Source organism: Camelina sativa, chromosome 11, assembly GCF_000633955.1.
Source record: "Camelina sativa cultivar DH55 chromosome 11, Cs, whole genome shotgun sequence".
Classification (NCBI taxonomy): domain Eukaryota; kingdom Viridiplantae; phylum Streptophyta; class Magnoliopsida; order Brassicales; family Brassicaceae; genus Camelina; species Camelina sativa.
The window spans coordinates 28,260,264-28,275,843 of record NC_025695.1 but is presented as its reverse complement, the minus strand read 5'-3'; the positions used below and the strand labels follow the sequence as shown (position 1 = coordinate 28,275,843).

At 35.7% G+C, this 15,580-nt stretch overlaps 4 protein-coding genes across 7 annotated transcripts; all 4 read right to left on the bottom strand.

Annotated features, from left to right (window-relative positions):
* On the bottom strand, positions 31-3,734 carry LOC104724482. 3 transcript variants are annotated; one of them, XM_019231619.1, is made up of 7 exons: positions 3,475-3,734; positions 2,525-2,786; positions 1,427-2,381; positions 1,047-1,298; positions 860-940; positions 377-733; positions 31-284 (listed from the first exon to the last, which is right to left on the bottom strand). In XM_019231619.1, exons 2-7 carry the CDS (start codon positions 2,683-2,685, stop codon positions 234-236), a joined length of 1,857 nt encoding a protein of 618 aa, XP_019087164.1. In that variant the 5' UTR covers positions 2,686-2,786; positions 3,475-3,734; the 3' UTR covers positions 31-233. The 3 variants fall into 3 exon arrangements, with proteins under 3 accessions (XP_019087164.1, XP_010441275.1, XP_010441274.1); XM_010442973.2 differs by lacking the exons at positions 2,525-2,786; positions 3,475-3,734 and having other exon boundaries at positions 1,427-2,513; XM_010442972.2 differs by lacking the exons at positions 2,525-2,786; positions 3,475-3,734 and having other exon boundaries at positions 1,047-1,295; positions 1,427-2,357.
* Positions 4,616-8,419, bottom strand: LOC104724481 (uncharacterized protein At2g33490). 2 transcript variants are annotated; one of them, XM_010442971.2, is made up of 11 exons: positions 8,030-8,418; positions 7,591-7,663; positions 7,098-7,169; positions 6,954-7,015; positions 6,783-6,851; positions 6,637-6,665; positions 6,340-6,550; positions 6,010-6,249; positions 5,865-5,918; positions 4,927-5,737; positions 4,616-4,836 (listed from the first exon to the last, which is right to left on the bottom strand). In XM_010442971.2, the coding sequence occupies exons 1-11, from the start codon at positions 8,144-8,146 to the stop codon at positions 4,811-4,813; spliced, it is 1,764 nt and encodes a 587-aa protein (XP_010441273.1). In that variant the 5' UTR covers positions 8,147-8,418; the 3' UTR covers positions 4,616-4,810. The 2 variants fall into 2 exon arrangements, with proteins under 2 accessions (XP_010441273.1, XP_010441272.1); XM_010442970.2 differs by lacking the exon at positions 4,616-4,836 and having other exon boundaries at positions 4,892-5,737; positions 8,030-8,419.
* Positions 8,930-10,389, bottom strand: LOC104724479 (histone acetyltransferase KAT6B-like). The gene is made up of 2 exons (XM_019232447.1): positions 9,913-10,389; positions 8,930-9,771 (listed from the first exon to the last, which is right to left on the bottom strand). The coding sequence occupies exons 1-2, from the start codon at positions 10,082-10,084 to the stop codon at positions 9,200-9,202; spliced, it is 744 nt and encodes a 247-aa protein (XP_019087992.1). The 5' UTR covers positions 10,085-10,389; the 3' UTR covers positions 8,930-9,199.
* Positions 11,432-13,754, bottom strand: LOC104724480 (glycerophosphodiester phosphodiesterase GDPD2). Its single transcript, XM_010442969.1, has 7 exons — positions 13,621-13,754; positions 13,340-13,524; positions 13,006-13,065; positions 12,624-12,905; positions 12,144-12,239; positions 11,831-12,027; positions 11,432-11,707 (listed from the first exon to the last, which is right to left on the bottom strand). The coding sequence occupies exons 1-7, from the start codon at positions 13,688-13,690 to the stop codon at positions 11,473-11,475; spliced, it is 1,125 nt and encodes a 374-aa protein (XP_010441271.1). The 5' UTR covers positions 13,691-13,754; the 3' UTR covers positions 11,432-11,472.

The following is a 15,580-nucleotide window of genomic DNA, read 5'->3' as shown; positions in this document are numbered from 1 at the left end:
TGTCTGATAAAAAAAAAATTGGATAGCAGATTCATAAAATTGCATGTTTTCGTTTTTTAGCAGTAGTGTTCTCTACAAAGTAAGTCAGCCATTACTGAAAGTGAAACCAACTTGGTATGGCTATTTAGATGACAGATGATTTATTCTCTATTTTATATGTACAACGTTCTTTTATTTTCTTCTAACAAAAGCTAAATTAGAAAACGATTTAGGAAGCAGAGAGATTCAATTGGTTACACGTCGAAGTATCTTGGATTTTCCGGGTAATGATACTCCACATTCAACTGCAATTTCAAAAGCCACATCAGCGTTTTGCGTTTGCGTTCAAAAGTAGCTTTTACCAAATGACGTTTAAATAAAATTTCTTAAAACATACCTTTCCTTCATCAGAATCAGTGTGGCGTTGAGGAAACACAACTCTTAAGTCGTTATACAAATAGAATCTCCTCTCCCCATCGTCTGCTGCATCCAAGCTTTTCTTCTGACCTAATTTTGTGGCTTTCTTGCGTAACGGGCAAATAAATTTTAGATGTAGAGCGTAGCGCATGACTCCGGATTTTGAGCAGCGTTTTCCTGTTTCTCTGTACGTCTCACGACAATTCTTGTTCCCACACTCATTCGGCGAATGCAATTCATCCACTGACTCAGATCCTTCCCTACCTTTATTTGCATGACTTTGGTTGGCTTTGGTCAGAACAGAGGAGGCCAGGGTAACCTTTTGGCGCAGGAAGGTCTGACCATGAAACAAGACTTCGATCAAACGTTGAATCATTGCATCTTTTAGATAACGCAAGCAACAACTGAAATCTAAAATGGGACAGCAAATGAATTAAACAAGGGGAGGAAGGTTTGAAGTTACCTTTGTACCGTGTGGCATATCTGTTAAGTCATAATTACAGAGGAAAGTGTGAAGAGGTGTCTTTTCAGGGTTACTCAGAACCTGCAAAACAGAAGATCATATCATGAATAAGTCATCATATAATTCTAATTTTAATCATTATTGCGAGAATCTACTTTTTCAAATAAGACAAGAGACAAGAGGGTACCAGTTGGATACGACCCTTCATAGGAATTCGAAGCCGTCTATTAATGCTCTGAGCATCAGAATTTTTTTGGTTGGTTTTCAGTTTCTGACCCCATAGTTTGTTTTGCGAAGACCCTCCAGAGATATCTATGGAGGCGTAGTATAGTAAGAAGCAATCATCACCAATACTTGTTACTGAGAATGGAAGCTTTTGTGATTTTGGAGAGATGTTTCCACCAGCAATACTAAGAATGGCAAGAAAACCGTCGATCTTCTACAAAGAAAGACACAAAAGAGAGTAAGTGAATCAAATGTAAATGTCTTAAATGTTTTTTGGTTACTGACAACAAAGAGGTTTGACTGATCTTATGAATCTTTTATGGGTTTTGGTGTGAGTGAGACCTGATTAGTTTGCCCACAGGAAAACCTTCCTGAAAATAGCGATTCTTCAAAAGAACCAACCAATGACCTTTGAATGGGACGTCCACTCAAGCTTCTACTAAACCTTTTACATGGAGATGTAGGAACTGATTCAATACCTGTATCCATTGAAAAGGCTCTCTGGATACCATTACTATCATCAAACGATATACGACCAGTCCTGAGTTCTGCTTCTTCACCAGTATTCCTTAAACAAACACCATCTTCAAAAACATTCCCATTTAGGCCCCCTTGGAGAGCTTTCATTCTCTCGGAAAATCTTGGCCCAAGAGGTGACAGAGAAAGTGGAGGAGAGACAGATATATTCTTATGACATGGTAATGGTTTAGCATGTACTAGAGATCTTTCATGTACTGGTGAATATAAGTAAGGTATATCTTTTGTGGGCTGTAGATCACTGGAGTCAAGCAATGGACCATCCGTGAAAATGGTAGATGAAAGCTTACCCCTGTGTGACGAGTCATTCCCCCATTCAGAGCAGGTAGAAGTGGTAAAGAAACATAATGTCTCAGAGATATTGGCCTTTTTATGATCTTGTGCAACAGGAGTGTTGGTTGTTAACTGTTGGTTGCTACGGCTGATATCGAGCGAGTCACCTCTAAATTTCTCAGGGAAAAGCTTACTCAGAGGAGAGCTAACCCGTTTCCTGACTAATGATCCACCGGTGATATCTACTTCATTAGATCCAGCAGTGCGATTACCAGTGATACGTGTGTATTCACTACTCGGTGAGCTAGATTCATTTGACTGGAAACCAACTATCCTTCTAACTCCATTTCGATTCAAATTAACCTTATCCATGGCATAAGCCGGTTGGTGATCAGATAATGAAGTACCAGCCCGGGTGTCATGAAATCTCCAAAAGTCATCATCTCTAAACTCCAAAGATTTCAATGTAGTGTTCCTATCAGATTCTGCCACATACTGCTTCAAACGAGCAAGCAAATGAAGGTTTGTCTTCTGCTTCAAGTTGCAGCCTTTCCCAAAGTCTTCCTGTAAATGCCTCTTCTGGTGATTCCACCGGTAATTTAAGAGGGAATAATGAAGGAAGCCTCTCCTCCAATAAAGGAGGAGAGGCTTCCTTCATTATTCCCTCTTAAATTACCGGTGGAATCACCAGAAGAGGCATTTACAGGAAGACTTTGGGAAAGGCTGCAACTTGAAGCAGAAGACAAACCTTCATTTGCTTGCTCGTTTGAAGCAGTATGTGGCAGACCCATGCCAATGCTCAGAGGACCTTATCACTTCTAAAAATATAGTTGCCTACAACATATATATGTTGAGGATTAGATAAGACAGAGTTGATAGGTGTCACAGTCTCCTGAAATGAACAAAAAAAAATGGGAGAAGAAGAATCAACAACATATCCAATTACAATACGGCTCTAATCCAAAAAAAAAAAACTAATCTGAAAGATTCATAAAAGCTGCATCACACTAAAACACAAGCTGTAGTATTAGACAGCAACCTGGCTCTGATACCATGAAAGAAACAAGGAGTCAACACATAAATGAAGAAGATAAGTTTATAACTTTTCTCATTATTTCTCTTACATGTAAAAAGTAAGAAGAGATGAAGATAATGATCAAGGAACATTAATCATACAAAACCAGAACCAATGAGGAATTATAGTATACAAATAAGGCACAAATCAACAAACGACATAAGAAAGAAAAAAAAAAAGTGCGGATCATGAATGTTGAAAGATGAACCAGAGAGATTGCACAGGGGAAACATTTTGTGTGATGATGAAATCAAAACAATGAAGAGATGAGAGCTCTCATCGTCGTCAATCAGAAGAATCTGATGATGAAACGCACCGATGAAGCAATAAAAATCAAAGAACCTGAGGATGATGCAAAAAAAAAAAAAAGTTTCTATACGCCAAAATCCAAAAATCGCAATCCAGCCCCAAAATCGAACACCAACTAAGTGAATTCGAAGGATGCAATACGAAAAAACTAATAATGGAGAAAATAAAATAAAAGAAGAATGTAGATGATGGAGACCTTCTTCTTCTTCTTCTTCTTCTTCTTCTTCTTCTTCTCTTCTTACCTCTCGTCTCGTCTCGTCTCGCTTATAAATAAATCCCAACATCGCATCACCATAGCTCCCCTTCTTTTTTTTCTTTTTTTTTGCTTTTTTTTTTCCCTTTTTTTTTTAATTTGATATTTCTGGAAACTGTAGTGTTTACTGTATAATACAACTATTTCGGCATTAACGCATAATACTCGTTTTTTTTTTCTAACGGCTTTAATTAATCAAAATTTATTATTTTCGTCTCTTTATAAAATGGGAAACAAAAAAAAAATCACGATCTCTAGACTGAAACTTAATAGAAAATATTAGGGGGTGTATTCAACTTGACATTTTAAGTGATTTGTGTGAAATTTACAAATCTTATGTTATTCAATCATGGATTTTAAAAAGTCTATTAAAATTCACTGTTATTGAACTGATGATTTAAAAATCTACTTTAAAATCCACTGTTATTGAACTGATGATTTAAAAATCTACTTTAAAATCCACTGTTATTCAAAACAATTTTGTGGATTTGGATTTTAATGATTTTTAGGATTCTGGAGGATTTGAGAGGATTTGTTTAGTTAAACATACCGAAATCTAAATCTCATGTTTTTAGGTGGGATTTGAAAGAATTTTACAGAAAATCATATCAACTTCTCTAAAATCTATCAAAATTCTAAATTTCCTAAATCCCATCAAATTCTCCAAAATCATGGTTTGAATACACTCCCCTTAGTTTACAATGCAAATTATACTAGAATAAAGCTTTAAAATACAAAAATTCCAATTAAATCAAAGAATAAAGGGTAGAGCGAGAAGCTACAAAGTTAGGTATTCTAGCCATCTTCACGTGTTATCCGGTAAACATATTTCTCCAGCCTAACTCTCTCTCTGATCATGTTACTGTCATTTTCACTTTCTTTTTTTGTATAACACAAAATACCATATTTAGAAATTAAATAAACTTTTTAGCTTATAAACTCAAAAAAAAGAAGATAAATGCCTACTTTCTTCTTCAAAGGTGAAATCGATGGATTTTGTAAGGTTTATTTAGTTTCTTGGTTGGAGAAAGGTAGTATCCTATCATTTCCCCTAAAAACTCTTTTTATCCTATTTTTCAGAAAGTAAAGAACTAATTTTTACGTTAACATTGGTCTCAAAGTGAAATAAGAAGTAAAAAAATTTTAAAAAATCTGAAGCCTAAGAACAAATTAGGAGATTCAACAACTAAAGAATTACAAAATATCGACTTTTATATTTACTCGCGTACGTAGGTCTCTTTCTACAACTAACGTTTTGATCAAACGCGACGTTACAGCGTCAGTAGTGTTCAGTCAGTTTTACTCCTGCGTTTATAATATAAACAAACCATGTCATCAAATCATTAATGATTAAGATAAGTTACAGAAAGACCAAGTTAGTTTTGTTTCCGTTACCTCTAATTAGTCCGCTCTGATGAGCAACTTCCCCAACTTGAGACCGAGACAGCGATCTGAGATTCATCAGAGACGCTGGCGTTAGTGGCAAAGGCGGTGGAGAGGCTACTCTGTTTTGGTTCCTCTCAGGCAAGGGTTGTTGAACCATGGCTCTCTGGTTTCTAGAAGGTATAGAGAAGCTTCTCGCTACGACAAGTGGTGGTACCGGAAGTGGTGATGCTACAATGTTCGTTGACACAACTACATTGCTTCTTTCTTGATTCCAAGCCGCTAATGGCGCCGAATGACCAACCAGACCAGGAGATTTCGAGCGTCGTGGCGGTGCAAACTGACCTGGTGGTCTTGGAAGCTCATGGAGTTCGTTGATCCGAGGAGAAGAAGCAAGCGGAGGTGAAGCAGTAGGAGAGATCCTTGGAGAAGATGACTGAGCCTGAGCAGGAACTGGAACTGGAAGACGGGTCGAGGATGGTTTAAGTGGTCCAGAAAATGCGTGTTCTGAAGGACGGGGAAGACGGGAATAGAGGTTGCTTTCCACATCTTTATGAGCGGTCTTTATCGGTTCTAGCGGAGAAGAATGCCATAAGTTTGCACTGTGGCTTGTTTGGGTGACGGGTTTTGTGAAGATTGATGAGGACTTTGAATCGACTGGAGTTGGTAATATGTAAGCATTTGCAGATGGCGTCACCTGTCTCATCAATCTATCTGCTATATCAGATTTCTTTTCCGGAAACAAAGGTGCTGAATGGCTGCTCGTTCTGCGATCTCGGTTTGAAATTGGGTGCTGGTGCTCTTCCCTATGATCTGCATTTACCTGCAGCAGAGAATATAACTTCAACACCGAATCACTCATGCAATTCTCATACAATTGAGAGTTCACAAATTTTTAAGTACATACAAAATGTTTAAAATCTGATATAAGATTCAAGAAAATAACATACTGTTGCTGCTGCTGTAGGTGAAGGGCGTTGAAACGAGAGATCTGTGTCATCCATCTATATGGAAATGGCAGTACATGAGACTCTGTTATTTAATCGGTAAAGTTTCTCTTTTCCAATTTCAGGTCCATTTTAAAATTCAAATTACCTTCATCGATCCATGTGGTGTAGATATAACTTCTACTCTCTGCTCACTTGTTATGTAGTCAAAACTTAGTTCTCCATCTCTGTTAACAAGTCGGTCATCATCATCATCATTATCCTCACTACATTCCATTTCGTTCCCATGATCAGAGAGCTCACAGTCGATGTGTTGTCTCTCTGCAGCAATTCTGACTTGGTGCTCTACTGCCTCCAGCGAGTTTAGACCAGCAAAGAACATATGCATCTATGCGTATATAAGAAAGCACAAGAGACACTGATTGAGCAATTGCAGATCGGTTTCATACAGAAAATAGTCATCTTATTCATATTGTACCTGAGCAGTGTGATGGCGGGCAGCTTGTGTGAGGAGACTTCGAGCTTGGCCTTCCTTTAGAGATTTCAATCGGAAAATGCACAAAGTCGCCTCATCTTGTAGCTCATCACGGGCAGTCTCTAACTGACGGCGAATAAGTCTTTCCCCTTTACTGCCTTTAAGTTGTACCTTGTCTTTCACATGCTCCGTAATCATGTGCTTAACGACGTCTCTGTAAGTAAGACTCAGAGGTTAAGGCAAGATTATATCAAACCAAAACCAAGAAAATGAAAAACTACATTGCAGAAAATAACTGACCTCTTTTCTTCACATTGTTGCTTCATATCCTGAGAGGGAGAGACAAGAAAAGATGAGAATCTAAGTGGTCTTTATAAGGTTGGAACGAGAAGTTTTCTGGCTTTCATATAAACTCTTGACTTCAAAAGTCTAAAGCTAGGGCATACCTCGACGGTTCTAAGGTCACTAAGAAGTGACTCTGATGGTCGTGTAATGGTCTTGAATATTTGAGAACGCTGAAGGAAAAAAAGAGTGAAACAAGAATTTCCTCAGTTTTGTTCATAATAATTATACATATTTGGTTCATGAAAAGTACAAGGTTGCAACATCCAACTTACATAAGTGTCGACGAGTTTCTGAAGCTCAAACTGAACTTTACCTAACATTAGCAGAATTCCACCTGCAGAAGAAGAAACAATGTTACCGCATGGAAACAGGAAAAACAAACTTCCATGATAGCCGCCGAATCTTGGAAAGCTTACCAGTTTCTTGATCATTATGAGGCGCGATTTGTGTCAAGCATGAACCCATTTCCCCCAATGATTCAGAAAACTCTGATAATAATACCAAACGAAAGAAACAAAAAAAAAAGAAAATTGATCAAGTCTAACAATATACTGATGTTCGTGTATGAAGCAGAATGAGCACAAAATATAAAAGAAACCTAAAACATCAACAAAGGTTTCTAACAAAGTTAAACAAAAAAAAAAAATACTTATTAAGAAATGCTGAAGACACTAGGAAATGAAAAATTCGCATGGTGACTAATTTTATCGAAGACATCAATGAGAGGCTAGCAGCAATAGTACAAAATTGAAGTAAATTCAATCCAACAGAGCTCGCAGGTATTGCAACTTGCAAGCCCCATCTCATATGAAGCAACCATACACATTACAGACTTACAGTTACAATGTTAGAGAACATCAAGAAGCTACAAAAGTGAAAGACTAATAAAAATTGGAGAGCTTAGTTTACCATATGCGCTATTAGCCATCGCAGCAGCTACCTCAAGTAATCTATCATAACCTTCTCTCATGTCTTGCATATCCTGAAAACAAAATAACTTAGACTATTAGCATCACACAATTCGCTAAAATTCATAACTTAAATGACTAAAAAAATTCATGTTTTCCTCCAGGTCTAAATTCATGAAACAAGCAAACAAAGTAGCATCAGTTACAATATCAGTTCTCTTACCATAACTAATATAAAAGCCAATTCCTAATTCCTCCATAAGAAATATCTATAAAAGTAGAAATTGATGAACAAATTTCTATAAATGTAAATCCTCAAAACCATTCCAATTCATGAAAAGTCAGAAAAAAAAAACTCGATCGAAGTACGAAGAACATCAAAACCCTACTTAAAAAAATCCCGAGAACGAACATTTATGAGAAACAGTGAATAAAATAACCTTAGCAGCTCGAGCAAGACCTTCAATCTGAGCGGTGGGAAAAAGCTCTCCAACATCAATCGCATCGGTCTTAGGCAATGCGTATCTCCTTAACCTTCCAAACGAAGCTTTCATCATATCTATATCTCCCCCGATAAAACAAAAACCCTAATCACGAAGCGCTCGATGATTTCGCAAAATTTGGGAGTTGTCTAAAGAGAGAGAGAAGATAGACGAAGGAGTGAGCGATTATTTCAAGTATCTTTAGGATGTGTTCAACGACATTGAAGAAGAAAAAAGAAAGATTGTTTTTCTGGTCAAAGAAAGAAAAAAAAAAAAAAAAACAGATCGGAAGAAAGAAACAACAGAGAGACGGAGACGAGACCATTTTGGAGAGAGAGAGAAAAAAAAATGATACGCGTCGTCTTAACAAGATGAACGGTTCAGATAAGAGATTTAACACGTGGCCTAATCTGCCGAGACTGGAGAAAAGTCAAAGTCAAAGTCAAAGATTTATGACAAAGGCGGAAGTAGGAAGAAGAAAAAAAAATAAAAATAAAGTTTATGTTTGACCAAAAAAAATGTTTTTAAGATGGTCAAAGTCATCCTTTCCCTTAATAATTTTGAAATTTTTTCTTTCTTTTTTTGGATTCTAGTCTTAAAATTGGACTAATCATATTGTATATAAATATATATCTTTCTATTTTAGCAAACGATTGGAATAGATTACGACTCGTATAGCTCTGATTTACTCCTCTGGAGGAATACGAGCGCAATTTAGCAAGGTAGACGGGTGATTACTAACATGAGCCCTCAGCGAGTAAGTGATGTTAACGGAAACTGAAATGAGACAATCAGAGACATAAACCTGTACTTATGTATGCAGCTAGAAGGTAATAAAAATATTTGGACTTTGATAGGTGTTGAGAGAATCTAATACTCTTCTTGATGATGATACCAAGAAGAGCTATTATTATTTATTTATGATGTGATTATGTTTTTGCATTTTCATTCTGATTCCAAAACTCTTTCTTCTCTTCATTTTCTCATAAAAATTATTCCATAGACCAAATCAAAAACTCTTGTCTTCATAAAAGATTGAATAAATTAAATATCATAAAAAGGCACCAAAGCTGCGTTCATGAACACTTGATAAAACGACCAAAGCACCATGTGATGGATAAAGAAGCCTTAAGGTGAAGCAGGAGGTGGAGGAAGAAGACCGGTTTCGTCTTTTTTTTCTTTAACAAGGTTCAATGTTTCTGCTGCAGGCTTCTCTACACTTTTTTCTTTTTCTTCTTCTTCTTCTTCTTCTTCTTCTTCTTCTTCTTCTTCTTCTTCTTCTTCTTCTTCTTCTTCTTCTTCTTCTTCCTCTCCTTCCGATTGATCCGACTCGGGTTCGGATTCGGATTCGGATTCGTATGGGACTACTGGCAAACTTACAAACTCAGGTTTGGTATTCTTGCAATAGACGTGGCACATAGTCCAATCAGTATCTGTAACTGTCAATGGGAGACTAATTTCATCCAAGTACCAATTGTATTCTGGAGTTTCTTCTTCGTCAGGCAAACCGTTATTTTCGGATTCTTCTTCTTCGTTCTCAATGAAAGCAAATGAATGTTTTATACCGACTAATTTGTCATTCTTCTTTGGATCCAACACTTCCGTTTCTTCTCCAGTTGGTATCCAAAGATTATAAGACTTGGTAGGACTTTTAGATTTTTTCCGATAGAAGTACCAATGCTCATCTTCCTTTTCATAGTCTGAAAGAAGAACATAAAAATCAAAAAAAAGGTTATCATATTCACAAAACAAAGCTGCTGATTCAAGAAAACAAGGAATAAGCCAATAAAAACAGAACATATTTTTGATACAATTCAGAATAAAGAGGAAGGAAGTCTCACCAGGCAAGTCCTGAGGATGTCTTGAGAAGATATCATGACAGTCTTCAGGTACTATACGAGCATTCATCTGATATCCGAAAGCTCTCTTGTACAAGAAATAAACTGCCATCTCCAAATCTGAAGGACGAAACCTCATCCCTATTGGCAGGTCGTTGTATGTTACAGGCCCCATTGCAATAATAAAGTAAAAAACGTTAAATAAATTATCGACCGCCAGGGTTTTATGTTGATGGAGATCTCCCGCAAAGCGTGTGAAATATCTGGGGGATGTTTTTTTTTTTTGTGTGGAGGAGTTTGGTAGGTTGAACCCGAAGCTGCCTATAAGATAAGTTTGTTGCGAACTAGACTGTGATCATATATATATACTGTCGGAACAAAGATAGCTTCGTCTTATTCCTAATACAACTAGGAAAAATGATTTTTCCTTTTTAAAAACAAAAAAAAATTGAATAAGATAACACGCCACGCATGCATTGATCGTTAATGGTAACTATTAATAGAGTAATATTTACATAACACAATTTTACTTTTTTTTTTATTTACTTAAATCAGAATGGAATATTTATATAACACAATTTTTGAGTTTTTACATTTTATTATATTTAAAATAGTTAACAATCGAAAGCTCAAACTACTGTTATTTTATTTTTAATGTTCCTAAATATATTTTAAAACGGTTTTTATATATATTATTTTATTTTGTTTGATGTTTCCGTACTAAACAAAAAATGAAGATAAACTTAGATTTTGTGTTCAGATAAATTTGAGTTTTTTTTTTTTTCCTATTCCAGTCATTGTTAGAATTAGTGAACAAAAAAAAAAGTGATTGTACTATATCAATCAGTAGTTGGTATAAAACCTTACAATGAAAACTGAATTCAGATCTTGAGTGGTAAATATAATTGTAGTAGAATTGAAAACGTAGTAGAAAACGTTTAAATAAAGCATGCATGGAAACAAATCAAAACATTAAAATTGAGTTGAAGGGAAGTTTTATTATTAAGCGATCGTGAATCAGTTGTTAATTTTTTTAGGTTAGGGTATATAAAAGAGACTTTCTGTTGTGGCAACTGGCATTGGATTCTTGAATTTGATACTTGAAGAGAAACGAATGTCTTTTTGTTTTCTTCATTGTTAAGGCAGAGGAGTGAGAGCATGAGATGTAGTTTGAATATTGGAACTTCGAGCATCCTGTAAAGGTTGGAACAAATCAATTACTTCAAATTCTAATTGAGGAATTAAGAATTATCTTGACTTGTTTAGAACACTGAACTAAAAACATTGATCGACCTATAATTATACTACAAAGCTGATGTATCAAATATATAATTTTCTAGTTATGAATAATAAATAATAGTTGGTTTCCTTCTGTAAAATGAATCCTTGTGAAAGAAAGAAAATTACATAAAATTATGTACAGTTCCAACTATTGGGCAATGCACCCAGAATAATAAATTAAAAATCAACCAAGGAAATTAAAAATTTTAAAAAAAAAAAAAAAAAAAAAAAACCCTAAAAAGAAACTTGGGGAAAAAGAAAAAAAAAAGCAGAGAATGAAGATCAATTTTGTATTAATTGAGAGAGAAGCTTGAGAAGAAAAGCAATCTCCTTCTGTGAAAACTCAGGTCGTGTAATGGCACCATCATCATCCTTGGTAGGTGATGGTAATGGTGATGATGATGATGGTGGTCTTATCATCATGAGTCTCGTGGACTCTATAATCTCCTCAACAAAATCTACAATCACTCCATCAATCCCCATCACATATTGCATGTACACGGCCTCTCCCACATTGCTGCAACACAATATATAAAATCTAATCAATGATCGGATCCAACAGCAATAAGAAAACAGAATTGGGGGATTTAGACATTAGTCATAAATTAGTTGTGCATAAGAAGTGTGAAGGAAGCTTTACTTGAGTTTGCCATATGTGAGGAGAGAGAGGTTAGATTCTTTGATCTTGGCAATGGCTGCTGGGTTTCTGAACACTCCTTTTACCTCTGAAACAATGCCTTGAAGACCTCCTTCCAAGCAAACTTTAATGGCTTCTTCGAGTGTGTTTCTTCTCACGTCATTGTGAATCTCATTCCCCGTATCAGTCAGAAAGAAAACCTGGGTTCAGTTCAGAAAACATTGTTAAATTAGGAAAACTCTACATTCATTCTTGACTAAGATCTTAAGTTAATTTTTTGGCATTTATCAAAGGAAAGAACGAGAATGGAACATACAGGGTAAGTGCTCTGCAGCTCCTTAACAAGTTTTGCTGCATCTGGTTGGAAACTTGAGAAGATCACTGGTCTGTCTTTAGCATAATCAGAGACCACCTGTAGTTTTTGTCACAGAATTGAATAAGAAAACAGAAGAAGTTCAAGAGCATTACAATACCAAAGATAAGCAACTTCTCTGAAATTCTAAGGTCTAACACAAAACGTTGCTCAGTAAGGCTTATGATGTCTTAAAATGATAAGTTAACAAGTCTTGATCTATCAAAATCCACCATAGACTAGCAATTTTAGGTCAACAGCAATGATCCAAAAAGGGATATGGACAAAACCCTCTCGTATATGCTAAACAGATCAAAAACGTTGTAGAGACCTTTCTCATTCAATTTCCACTAAGAGCGGAATTTGATATGACACATTATCAGAAAATGAGCATTTTTAACAATTGGTTCTATTAGGAGGAATAGGAACTAGTATTGTGCATACCTGAAGAACTGCTCTCAGGACATGGACAAGAAACTCTCGTTCATAGAGGATATGATCATCGAATTTCAACTCGATATTGAACCCAAGAGTTTGTTCAACTTGTTCGAAAGCATCTTGCAACGTGCAAAGAGAATCATCCAAGTCAACGTCCCATTTCAAAACCTTCCCCTCTTTGGATTTCCTCATCAGGGTCTTCCCAATTCTCTCAGACTCCTTCTGAGGTCCATAAAGAAGAAACTCAGACAGACTCAGATCCGTCACTCTACTCTCATTAACAATACCCTGAACCAAATAAAAGAAAACACCAGATCCATCAAGCCCACAAAGATCCAGAGAAACAAAAAATACAAAGAGATCTAAGAAGAAGAAGAAGAAGACTCACGTTTTCTTCAGAGTAGATGAAGTCATCATGGAAAATGACAGGACAATCATCTTTTGTCACCTACAAAAGAAAAACCACACAAAGCTTTTGTCGTTTTTTTCACTTTGCTTCTATTGGCCATCTCTCGTTTCTCTTCAAATCTTCTTGTTCTTATATTTTTTTTTTTTTTTCATATCAATTTTCTAAGAAACTATATACATAGCATCTTCATCCACAAACCCCACCCAAAGAAAAACAAAATCGAAATCAGCATCTTCTTCCATTAGAAAACATAAACCCCAATGGAACCCCCTCTGACCTGAATTGAACACTAAATCAAAGATCGAGTACCAACCTGAACATCGAACTCAATGAAATCGATAGGATACTTGGCGGCGGAATTAAATGACAGAATTGAGTTTTCTTTAACACCTCTCGTCCTACGATCAGACGATTGCAACACATTCATACCGATTCCTCTATGTCCGATCACCGAGAAACCAGGCAACCTAAACGAGGTCGGTTTGCTCAATTCTAAACCTGTTGTAATCAAAAAACAAGAACTTAAGAAAAAAAAGAAAAAAAAATAACAACAACGACGACGACATAGCTCAAGAACAGAGAGATAAGTCATACCTTCGGTTAATCCGTAAACGGACTCCGGGAGGCTAGGGACGTCGGAGACGAGCACAGTTCTAAGAGCCATTCTCAAGAGCAGAGAGAGAGAGAGAGAGGGTAAAATAGGGATTTCGAAAAATGTTTGTGTGAGGATTTGGGGATTTTTTTTGCAGAGTATTTATAGTAATTAGAAAAAGAAAGAGCTGAGGAAAAAAGGAGCTGGATGGATCTGCGTTTTCGAATATTCGATTCCACGTCAGCAATGTGCTTTTCTTGATGGTTTCCTTCCCGCCTTTTGTGGGATCTGGTACGAAGCAATAGAGTACGGTTCTCATCTTTTTACACGTGTCGATGACTCATTGGAGATAAGTTTTTCTTTTGCACGGCTTACTCACTCTCTCTCCCGTTTAATTATGAATTTTTTGGTTTTTTCTTTTCATTTTTTTCCAAACATAGTGCAATATATTCTTGGATTTATTTAACAGATTCCTGCATAAATAGAAAAAAAATTCCAAAATTCAGACCGGAAAACAGAAAAATAGGGAAAAAAACTTAACCTAAATTATTCTGGAAAGGAAACTTGTGTGAAAAGAATTATAAAAATGTAATAGTTTGTTCAAGAAATAATTTTTAAAAACTGCGTTTGACATACATAAAAAATGCAGTTACAATCTGAACACGTAATTTCCATTCAAATCCATATATGTTCTGACACGTTTTTATCAATGTTTTGAACTTTTATATTACAAGATGAATTGGTCAGTGGTCACATTTGAAGCAATTAGACTAGTAGGCCGTAGGCGGCAGTAGCTTTTTAATTTTATTTTATTTAAAAAAAAAAAAAAGAGAACGAAGAAAATCTGACGTGTAAAAATATTTGTTTTACCGTGATTTGCAAGTAAAAAGAGATTTATGATTTATCAAACGGAATTTCTGATTATGGTTAATAAGGATACATTTAAAGGTGTTTTCCAACAATACAGAGTTTATTCAATTTCGTCTTAAAAAAAGAAAATTAATATCTTACTATTAATATACAAGTTTTGTTAAGCTTGATATGCAAGTTAAGAATACGGGTAATACTAAATTGATAACCCATTTTTGGAAATCAAATAAAATAAGGATTGCATTTCTATTTTTTTTTTGGTCCACTAACTGACGTGTAATAATGCAAGATATATCTGTCAGGATAATGAGAAAGTGGATTTATGGTAGGTTCGTGGGTCAGAGATCAGATCCAACCACATGTGACCTTTCTGCTACTCGGACCACGTCATTAAAATTTGTCAAAACGTATAAGCTGTTTCCAAACCTGGAAAATAGTATTATTAATGAAAATCCAAGCCAAACAAGTGGCTGGTTGAGTTGTGTCCGGTAGGTAATTACGGTTTGGTGGGTACCACTTTAGATTTATGTTTCGGTTTGTTACGGCCCACGAGAAAGTTAGATAGATGGCCACAAATTAATGTATGGTCCAAATAAAATGAATTTTAACTCGTGCTCTAGTACGGATTTAATCTAGTCTTTCATTATAGGAATAATATGCATAAATTTATGTTTATGAAATAACATGGAGTATATGAAAAAAAAATATTAACTTTAATAATTGATATTTGCATGCATTGTATTGAAATAACATGCTCCAATACAAATCACTAATGTCATTCTCAGAAACCATAATGTTTTTTATATGGTCCAAAATGTTAACTTTGTTTATTTTCACACAAAATGTAACTTGTGGATGTGTGTGGGAATCGAAATATTAACTTTTTATATATATTTATTAATAATTAGAACCGACGGTATAGAGAGCAAACCATTATTAATGAAGAAGAGTGGGAAGCAGAGCAGAACAGAGCATTCGGCGCATTAATGAAGGAGGACAAAAACCCCATTTATTGTTTTCTTTCTCACCTGCAAAACAACTCACATTTCTCTTCCTCTTCCTTCTTCCCCAATTTAATGCTCTCTCTCTCTC